Raw genomic sequence first — 10,969 nt, forward strand, 5'->3', positions numbered from 1 at the left:
ATTTTTTGAGCAGTGTACGTTCTTCTGTATTGCAGTGGTTTATTTCATACAATGGTAACAAATCTTTTTGTTTTCTTACTGTATTTTCCATAGCTAAACAAATTGAAGAGCACATATTTCACTATAAGTGGTTTTTAAAAAGAAATTACATCTTGAAGATACAAAGAAGAAAATAAGACCTACCAAATGGTACCCAAAGTGATGCCATGGAAATTGAGCAGAGTTTTCCTCTTTTTCACACTACAAGTGTTTATACTTTTAATTCTTTTCATGATGTTCTACAAAAAAGAAACTCCTTCCTTAAGTACTGATTTACAAGAGTACGTGACTACAGTTGGCTCAAGCGAACCAATTCTCATTATATTGCTTTGGACCTATCCCTATAATTACACATTTCCTCTTAATCGATGCCCAAAACAGTTCGATGGATCTGGCTGCTTCTATACTGTAAATCGTAAAATGTATTCATCAGCAAATGCTGTTGTAATCCACCACAGAAATGTGCGCCATTCTAAAGAGCAACTACCTCAAGAACCAAGACCACCTAATCAGTACTGGATTTGGTTTAGCAATGAACCTCCAAGTCATTGTCCGAACCTTTCATTTATGGACAATCTTATCAACCTTACAATGTCCTACAGGGCTGACTCTGACATTTTTACTCCATATGGCTGGATAGAAAAACACTATGGGACAGAAAATTTTAATATCCCTAAGAAGACAAAGCTGGTGGCCTGGGCAGTGAGTAATTGGAAGCCAAAATCTGAAAGAGTACAGTATTATGAACAACTAAAGAACCATTTACACGTTGATATATTTGGAAAGAAACATCTTAACCTTCCAAAAAATAGACAAATAGAAACACTCTCAGCTTATAAATTTTATTTTGCTTTTGAGAATTCCATCCATGAAGACTATATATCAGAAAAATTCTGGTACAATGCACTTGCCTCAGGATTAGAGATGAGCGAACCGGTCCCGGTTCGGCTCGAGGTCGGCTCGCCGAACGGAGGTCCCGTTCGAGTTCGGCTCGTCGAACGTTCGACAAACCGAACTCGAACTGCATAGGAAACAATGGCAGGCAATCACAAACACATAAAAACACCTAGAAAACACCCTCAAAGGTGTCCAAAAGGTGACAAACAACTCAAACACATGGGAAAGTGACAAGGACATATACTCATGCGAAAACAAAACAGCTGGACAAGGAAAAAGAGGAGGACACACAGATATATGAGTATATGCAAGGAAACATCGATTCCATTATTGTGCAACTTGAGCCCTGCTCATTTTAGGCTTCCAATCTGGATAAATTGCCTGAGCTCGCCACGTACGCCTTGGGGATATTGTCGTGTCCTGCAGCCAGCGTTCTCTCGGAACCTGTCTTCAGTGCTGCTGGGGGTCTGCTGGCAGATAAGCACACGTGTCTGTCCACTGACAATGTGGACATGGCTCTCAGAGGACTTTTCTTCCCCTGGGTCAGCCAGGGGACGGGAAAGGCACGCGTATTTTTGAGAGTGCTTCATGCAAAGCATCTTTTTCTTTTTCAAAAGGGGGCTCAACCGATGCCAGTCAAGTGGGGTGTGTGTGGCCCAGTTAGTGGCAACGAGGGAGACTGTGGTTGGAGTCCCCTCGCTGTGTTTCTAAAAGAACCAAGATGAACAAGTCATGGCTCTCAGAGGACTTTTCTTCCCCTGGGTCAGCCAGGGGACGGGAAAGGCACGCGTATTTTTGAGAGTGCTTCATGCAAAGCATCTTTTTCTTATTCAAAAGGGGGGTCAACCGATGCCAGTCAAGTGGGGTGTGTGTGGCCCAATTAGTGGCAACGAGGGAGACTGTGGTTGGAGTCCCCTCGCTGTGTTTCTAAAAGAACCAAAATGAACAAATCATGGCTCTCAGAGGACTTTTCTTCCCCTGGGTCAGCCAGGGGACGGGAAAGGCACGCGTATTTTTGAGAGTGCTTCATGCAAAGCATCTTTTTCTTTTTCAAAAGGGGGCTCAACCGATGCCAGTCAAGTGGGGTGTGTGTGGCCCAGTTAGTGGCAACGAGGGAGACTGTGGTTGGAGTCCCCTCGCTGTGTTTCTAAAAGAACCAAGATGAACAAGTCATGGCTCTCAGAGGACTTTTCTTCCCCTGGGTCAGCCAGGGGACGGGAAAGGCACGCATATTTTTGAGAGTGCTTCATGCAAAGCATCTGTTTCTTATTCAAAAGGGGGGTCAACCGATGCCAGTCAAGTGGGGTGTGTGTGGCCCAGTTAGTGGCAATGAGGGAGACTGTGGTTGGAGTCCCCTCGCTGTGTTTCTAAAAGAACCAAGGTGAACAAGTCATGGCTCTCAGAGGACTTTTCTTCCCCTGGGTCAGCCAGGGGACGGGAAAGGCACGCGTATTTTTGAGAGTGCTTCATGCAAAGCATCTGTTTCTTATTCAAAAGGGGGGTCAACCGATGCCAGTCAAGTGGGGTGTGTGTGGCCCAGTTAGTGGCAACGAGGGAGACTGTGGTTGGAGTCCCCTCGCTGTGTTTCTAAAAGAACCAAGATGAACAAGTCATGGCTCTCAGAGGACTTTTCTTCCCCTGGGTCAGCCAGGGGACGGGAAAGGCACGCGTATTTTTGAGAGTGCTTCATGCAAAGCATCTGTTTCTTATTCAAAAGGGGGGTCAACCGATGCCAGTCAAGTGGGGTGTGTGTGGCCCAATTAGTGGCAACGAGGGAGACTGTGGTTGGAGTCCCCTCGCTGTGTTTCTAAAAGACCCAAAATGAACAAATCATGGCTCTCAGAGGACTTTTCTTCCCCTGGGTCAGCCAGGGGACGGGAAAGGCACACGTATTTTTGAGAGTGCTTCATGCAAAGCATCTTTTTCTTTTTCAAAAGGGGGCTCAACCGATGCCAGTCAAGTGGGGTGTGTGTGGCCCAGTTAGTGGCAACGAGGGAGACTGTGGTTGGAGTCCCCTCGCTGTGTTTCTAAAAGAACCAAGATGAACAAGTCATGGCTCTCAGAGGACTTTTCTTCCCCTGGGTCAGCCAGGGGACGGGAAAGGCACGCGTATTTTTGAGAGTGCTTCATGCAAAGCATCTGTTTCTTATTCAAAAGGGGGGTCAACCGATGCCAGTCAAGTGGGGTGTGTGTGGCCCAGTTAGTGGCAACGAGGGAGACTGTGGTTGGAGTCCCCTCGCTGTGTTTCTAAAAGAACCAAGATGAACAAGTCATGGCTCTCAGAGGACTTTTCTTCCCCTGGGTCAGCCAGGGGACGGGAAAGGCACGCGTATTTTTGAGAGTGCTTCATGCAAAGCATCTGTTTCTTATTCAAAAGGGTGGTCAACCGATGCCAGTCAAGTGGGGTGTGTGTGGCCCAGTTAGTGGCAACGAGGGAGACTGTGGTTGGAGTCCCCTCGCTGTGTTTCTAAAAGAACCAAGATGAACAAGTCATGGCTCTCAGAGGACTTTTCTTCCCCTGGGTCAGCCAGGGGACGGGAAAGGCACGCGTATTTTTGAGAGTGCTTCATGCAAAGCATCTTTTTCTTTTTCAAAAGGGGGGTCAACTGATGCCAGTCAAGTGGGGTGTGTGTGGCCCAATTAGTGGCAACGAGGGAGACTGTGGTTGGAGTCCCCTCGCTGTGTTTCTAAAAGAACCAAGATGAACAAGTCATGGCTCTCAGAGGACTTTTCTTCCCCTGGGTCAGCCAGGGGACGGGAAAGGCACGCGTATTTTTGAGAGTGCTTCATGCAAAGCATCTTTTTCTTTTTCAAAAGGGGGCTCAACCGATGCCAGTCAAGTGGGGTGTGTGTGGCCCAGTTAGTGGCAACGAGGGAGACTGTGGTTGGAGTCCCCTCGCTGTGTTTCTAAAAGAACCAAAATGAACAAATCATGGCTCTCAGAGGACTTTTCTTCCCCTGGGTCAGCCAGGGGACGGGAAAGGCACGTGTATTTTTGAGAGTGCTTCATGCAAAGCATCTTTTTCTTTTTCAAAAGGGGGCTCAACTGATGCCAGTCAAGTGGGGTGTGTGTGGCCCAATTAGTGGCAACGAGGGAGACTGTGGTTGGAGTCCCCTTACTGTGTTTTACATGCTTTTAGAAGGGCATGACATGGCTTAGAGGTTGACTTTCAGCATCTGGAAACTGTTGGCTACCAAAATGCTGCCTTTCCAACCTTTTTAACCGAGGATTTACGTGACCTTATGCCCATCGCAGTGCCCCAAGAGCCGATGCCCAGGCGCCACTCCTGTGGCAGCACCGCCGAACCCTGCTGCAATACGTTATGACATATAGCCTGGGATAACTTGATCCAGAGGTGGTGCAGATCACGCTGCTGGAGTGGTGTCAGATCAAGGACCTATGCACCCTGCTACACAGTTTACAAATGTCGACGAAGATGTTTAGCACTGGCAATGTCATTCTCAGCGTGACAATTCTGGTCATCTACATGATGGAGCACACTGTAATTATTATTCGGAGTCAGGTGTTGGGACAAGAGGAAGGGGAGGAAGTACAGGAGGAGTCATATGCGGAAGGGATAACAAGATCTACGAGGTCCAGATGGTCAGCGGCACCTATGCGGCAGTCATGGTGAGGGAGAGGGATTAACAAGGGCGCATAGTATCAGCAAAAAGTGTTGAGGAAGGTGCAGGAGCCCATGAAGAAATGGAGGACGAACTGGCGATGGGCATGGAAGACTCAGCAGATGAGTGAGAGCTTGCTCACATTTCGGTTGTGCGAGGTTGTGGGGAGAGGGCAGAGGAAGGAGGCACGATTCTCACCTCTCTGCCACCAACACACCAAGGACTTGGTCCTCCTGGATGCACAAGACACATGAGCGCCTTCTTGCTGCACTACCTACAACATGACCCTCGGATTGTACGAATTCAAAGTAATCCTGACTACTGGGTTGCCACACTGTTAGATCCCCGGTACAAGACAAAATTTGGCGAAATAATTCCTGCCATAGAAATGGACGCACGTATACAGGAGTATCTGCAGAATGTGGTACGCAATCTTAGATCTGCTTTTCCACTAAACACCAGTGCTGCACAGAGTGAATCTCAACGGTTTGTCATGGATAGGAGGAAATGGTCTTTTACTTGTCCACATCTGAGGGACCGAGGGGTGGCTGTTGTGCTGAGATGCCATTGAGTACGGTGTCCCTGCAGAGTTGCACTTTTGGTCATATACAAAATGAGTTGAAAAAGGACAGATGCGGGTGAAAAGGGGAACAGGTGTGTTGGAAAGGGGAAAAAAGTTTTGGTCCGTGGGTTTGGTGGTTAAGCAAAAGTAACATTTGATGAAGAAACACCATCTGTTACGGTGGGACTGGCAGATTTGGATAAGGTGGTATATACTATGTTACCGCTATATAACGAAAATTAATAAGAAAAGAAAGATAAAGGTATATATCCCCATCAGCAGTCAGTGTCCACCGTGCTCCCAGATGGAAAAGGAGAGGTTGGCAACTGGAAGGTTCGGTGGAGGATACAGAGCTGTGTGGCTATGAAACTAATAGTAGCCTGAACCAAGTTAGACACCACTCGGATCTTGAGACTGGGAGCCCTGTTAGCATCACAGGGTCCACACGCCCACCCAGCCCAGGAACTCCCTGTTAACATCACAGGGGCCATTCAGTACGCTGACCGTGTGCATTGGGGCCACACCTGTGAACAGCAGGCGCATCAGCAGCAGCAGGCCTGTTAATGCCACTGGGCTGCACAAGCAGGACTTGTAGGACAGGAGCTGGTCTTAACCGTTCTGCGTTACCAACTGTGGTGGCGGCCTGCATCAACGCCCTATCCCTGCCTACCTCTGGCCTAAAGCCACAATGGGTTCAACACATGGAGGTGTGCTCTTTCGGAGCATAATAGAAGACTGCGCACCTCCTTGTTGTCTCCAGCACCTTCTATAACCTGGGTCCGCCCCAAACCAGGGTGGACCACAATGCACCTCCTGGAGACAAAAGCAGAGTGACACGTCATGAGTGGCATAACTAGCGTCCTATTTGGAACCGCAACTTCAATGATGACCTCATGGCTGTCATGACCCAAACACCTCACCAGTCATCGTCTGACCATCAATAATGAGGTGACAAGTCATAGGGGCGGGCCTCTGCAAGCCATTTGGGAGTGGCCTGGCCACATCGTCAGGACACCTGATGCCCTGTGGTCTATATGGGCCCCCCCACATCAGGGGCAGGGCCAAATAGTTCATTACCGGACCTAGTCTCTGATGCAGTAAGTGCCTGAGCATGGTCAGTTGCATGAAATAGAGTCTCTGAAAAAAGACTATCAGCTTTAGCATGGTGTCTAGGCACAAAACAGGACTTAGACCCGGCACGGAATGCAAGTACCTGTGCAAAGAGGGTTTTCACACTAAGTGTGGGAGCATGCGCTGTATCCCGAAATGAAGACTTAGCGTCAGGAATGGCACAGTCAGGCTGAGCATACTCACTAGGCGAAACACTGTAGTTAGGCTGCAGCTGGGGTAAATCGGCACACGCATGCGCACTAGCTGCCTCTCCACACTTAAACGTGGAGGAGAAATTGCTCTTCGGGTGTGGACTTGGAGATGCTGTCTATGAACAGAAGGAAAAGCTAAAGAAAGCCTCACTTTATATCCCTCCGAATTATCAAATGCAGCAATGAATTCCCTGAGTTTGCTATAACATTAGCGTAGCAAAATCTGCATGAGGGTGTCCTGCACAGGTGCTAGAAATAGCTTGGCACCAGTGGGACAATAATGAAATACAACATCCAGTTCTATGATGCCACTAAATGGCAGTATTTTTTGCTATCATTATAGCTTATTAAAAACAGAGCATGAGGGTGTCCTGCACAGGTGCTAGAAATAGCTTGGCACCAGTGGGACAATAATGAAATACAACATCCAGTTCTATGATGCCACTAAATGGCAGTATTTTGTGCTATCATTATAGCTTATTAAAAACAGAGCAGGAGGGTGTCATGCAGAGGTGCTGCACATAGATTTGCACCAGTGGGGCATTAATGGAGTACAACAGCCACTTCTTGTATGACACTAAGTTTACTCAATTTTTGGTATTATAATGTATTAGTAACAATGAGTTTGAGTGTGCAATGCAGGTAGAGGTGCTGCAAATATCTTTGCACTAGTGTGACTACACAAAAGTCCAATAGCCACGTTTAGGATGCCACTAGGTACACTGACTGTTTGCTAGTATAATGGCTTAGTTAAAAAGAGTTGGAGTGTGCAATGCAGGTAGAGGTGCTGCAAATATCTTTGCACTAGTGTGACTAGACAAAAGTACAATAGCCACGTTTAGGATGCCACTAGGTACACTGACTGTTTGCTAGTATAATGGCTTAGTTAAAAAGAGTTTGAGTGTGCAATGCAGGTAGAGGTGCTGCAAATGTCTTTGCACTAGTGGGACTATAGCAAAGTCCAATAGCCACGTTTAGGATGCCACTAGGTACACTGACTGTTTGCTAGTATAATGGCTTAGTTAAAAAGAGTTTGAGTGTGCAATGCAGGCAGAGGTGCTGCAAATATCTTTGCACTAGTGTGACTAGACAAAAGTACAATAGCCACGTTTAGGATGCCACTAGGTACACTGACTGTTTGCTAGTATAATGGCTTAGTTAAAAAGAGTTTGAGTGTGCAATGCAGGCAGAGGTGCTGCAAATATCTTTGCACTAGTGTGACTAGACAAAAGTACAATAGCCACGTTTAGGATGCCACTAGGTACACTGACTGTTTGCTAGTATAATGGCTTAGTTAAAAAGAGTTTGAGTGTGCAATGCAGGTAGAGGTGCTGCAAATGTCTTTTCACTAGTGGGACTATAGCAAAGTCCAATAGCCACGTTTAGGATGCCACTAGGTACACTGACTGTTTGCTAGTATAATGGCTTAGTTAAAAAGAGTTTGAGTGTGCAATGCAGGCAGAGGTGCTGCAAATATCTTTGCACTAGTGTGACTAGACAAAAGTCCAATAGCCACGTTTAGGATGCCACTAGGTACACTGACTGTTTGCTAGTATAATGGCTTAGTTAAAAAGAGTTTGAGTGTGCAATGCAGGTAGAGGTGCTGCAAATGTCTTTGCACTAGTGGGACTATAGCAAAGTCCAATAGCCACGTTTAGGATGCCACTAGGTACACTGACTGTTTGCTAGTATAATGGCTTAGTTAAAAAGAGTTTGAGTGTGCAATGCAGGCAGAGGTGCTGCAAATATCTTTGCACTAGTGTGACTAGACAAAAGTACAATAGCCACGTTTAGGATGCCACTAGGTACACTGACTGTTTGCTAGTATAATGGCTTAGTTAAAAAGAGTTTGAATGTGCAATGCAGGTAGAGGTGCTGCAAATGTCTTTGCACTAGTGGGACTATAGCAAAGTCCAATAGCCACGTTTAGGATGCCACTAGGTACACTGACTGTTTGCTAGTATAATGGCTTAGTTAAAAAGAGTTTGAGTGTGCAATGCAAACAGAGGTGCTGCAAATATCTTTCCACTAGTGTGACTACACAAAAGTCCAATAGCCACGTTTAGGATGCCACTAGGTACACCGACTGTTTGCTAGTATAATGGCTTAGTTAAAAAGAGTTTGAGTGTGCAATGCAGGCAGAGGTGCTGCAAATATCTTTGCACTAGTGTGACTAGACAAAAGTACAATAGCCACGTTTAGGATGCCACTAGGTACACTGACTGTTTGCTAGTATAATGGCTTAGTTAAAAAGAGTTTGAGTGTGCAATGCAGGTAGAGGTGCTGCAAATATCTTTGCACTAGTGGGACTATAGCAAAGTCCAATAGCCACGTTTAGGATGCCACTAGGTACACTGTGTGTTTGCTAGTATAATGGCTTAGTTAAAAAGAGTTGGAGTGTGCAATGCAGGCAGAGGTGCTGCAAATGTCTTTGCACTAGTGGGACTATAGCAAAGTCCAATAGCCACGTTTAGGATGCCACTAGGTACACTGAGTGTTTGCTAGTATAATGGCTTAGTTAAAAAGAGTTTGAGTGTGCAATGCAGGCAGACGTGCTGCAAATATCTTTGCACTAGTGTGACTAGACAAAAGTCCAATAGCCACGTTTAGGATGCCACTAGGTACACTGACTGTTTGCTAGTATAATGGCTTAGTTATAATGAGTTGGAGTGTGCAGAGGACAGGAGGGTACAGTGCCAGGATTGTGGGGCTCTGGGTAGAGGAATGGAAGCCTGCCTTTCTATTCCCTCCTAATGGGGAAATGCAGCGACGAAATCCCTGACCTACTCTGTTTTCAGGACCTGTCACCTATGGCTCTGACCCTGCCGGTACGAGCCCTTAAAAGGACTTATAGAAAGTGCTCTCCCTAAGCTGTCCAGCGCTGTGTATACAGCAGTATCGGCGATAGGACTCAGTCAGGACGGAGCTGCGCCAGTGATGTCTGACACCAAGGACGCAGAAGAGATAATGGCGTCCTGGAGGAAAATGTCCGGTTTTATAATGCAGGGACATGTGACATGGACATCCTATCACACATGCCGTTGCTTCTCTGGCTAAAAGTCCACTTAGCTGTGTGTGTGTCTGGGATTGGCTGACATGCTGGCCCGCCCCACAAGACGCGCGCGCTTAGGGAAGGAAGACAAGGAAAAAAAAAAAAATGGCGATGCCATTATACAAACAGGAGTGATCTGAAGGCGCTGCTCCCGCACACTATACACTGAAATGTCATAATAGTGTGAGTCACAGAGTGACTTACACTATTACAGCGGAAAGCCAGCTAGGGATTTGCTGTTTTTTTGCTGCTAGAACCGTTCTCGAACGTTTCTAGAACTATCGAGTTCTAGTTCGATCTAGAACAGGCCCCAAAATCACTCGAGCCTAGAACTGGAGAACCACGAACCACGAACCGCGTTCAACTCTACTCAGGATGTGTTCCAGTTGTGTTGGGTCCACCACGAGCAAATTATGAGCGGTTCGTCCCTGGAGACGCCTTCATTCATGTTGATGACTTTTCAAGCCCTCGGGAATTGGCTTCTTATTTTCTGAGTCTAGACAAAGATGAAGAGAAGTACAAGCAATATTTTAACTGGAGAAAAATATATAAACTGCGGAAAAGGGAAATATCTTGGGTAGTGCCTTATTGTAAAATTTGTAAGGTTCTAAAAGAGGCTCCATCCTACAGGACCATACCAAGCATTGAAGCATGGTTCAAATAATAGTGTTCTAAGAGACAGATACTGTATATATATATATATATATATATATATATACATACATATATATATATATATATATATATATATATATATATATATATATATATATATATATATATATATATATATATATATATATATATATATATAAATATCTTTACTTGTCATAAACACAAAGATTTATGTAACACTCTCAGGGCTTCAACAGATAATGATCAAATCCATAAATTAAGCTTGCCACTTATACTCAAGGCTCCGCTTATACATTTATTTTCACCAAGTTTAAATTATACATCAGGAATAGTGATGAGCGAGCACTACCATGCTCGGGTGCTCAGTACTCGTTTTGATGAGCGGGCACTATCATGTACCATGCTTGGGTGCTCAGTACTCATAATCATGAGCAGGCACTACCATGCTTGGGTGCTCAGTACTCATAATCATGAGCAGGCACTACCATGCTTGGGTGCTCAGTACTCATAATCATGAGCAGGCACTACCATGCTTGGGTGCTCAGTACTCATAATCATGAGCAGGCACTACCATGCTCGGGTGCTCAGTACTCATAATCATGAGCAGGCACTACCATGCTCGGGTGCTCAGTACTCATAATCATGAGCAGGCACTACCATGCTCGGGTGCTCAGTACTCATAATCATGAGCAGGCACTACCATGCTCAGGTGCTTAGTACTCGTAATGATGAGCAGACACTATCATGCATTATTTATGCATAACCTTTTCACTTGTTAAGCGTCAAATGGCGCTATAATAATAAATAATAATAATAACTTACGAATGGTAAGTATGC

At 45.7% G+C, this 10,969-nt stretch overlaps 1 protein-coding gene across 1 annotated transcript; it reads left to right on the top strand.

Moving 5' to 3' along the window:
• Window positions 1–273: 273 nt before the first annotated feature.
• On the top strand, window positions 274–10,160 carry LOC142254944 (3-galactosyl-N-acetylglucosaminide 4-alpha-L-fucosyltransferase FUT3-like). Its single transcript, XM_075326316.1, has 2 exons — window positions 274–944; window positions 9,860–10,160. The coding sequence occupies exons 1-2, from the start codon at window positions 274–276 to the stop codon at window positions 10,158–10,160; spliced, it is 972 nt and encodes a 323-aa protein (XP_075182431.1).
• Window positions 10,161–10,969: the final 809 nt, after the last annotated feature.

Source organism: Anomaloglossus baeobatrachus, chromosome 10, assembly GCF_048569485.1.
Source record: "Anomaloglossus baeobatrachus isolate aAnoBae1 chromosome 10, aAnoBae1.hap1, whole genome shotgun sequence".
Taxonomy (NCBI): domain Eukaryota; kingdom Metazoa; phylum Chordata; class Amphibia; order Anura; family Aromobatidae; genus Anomaloglossus; species Anomaloglossus baeobatrachus.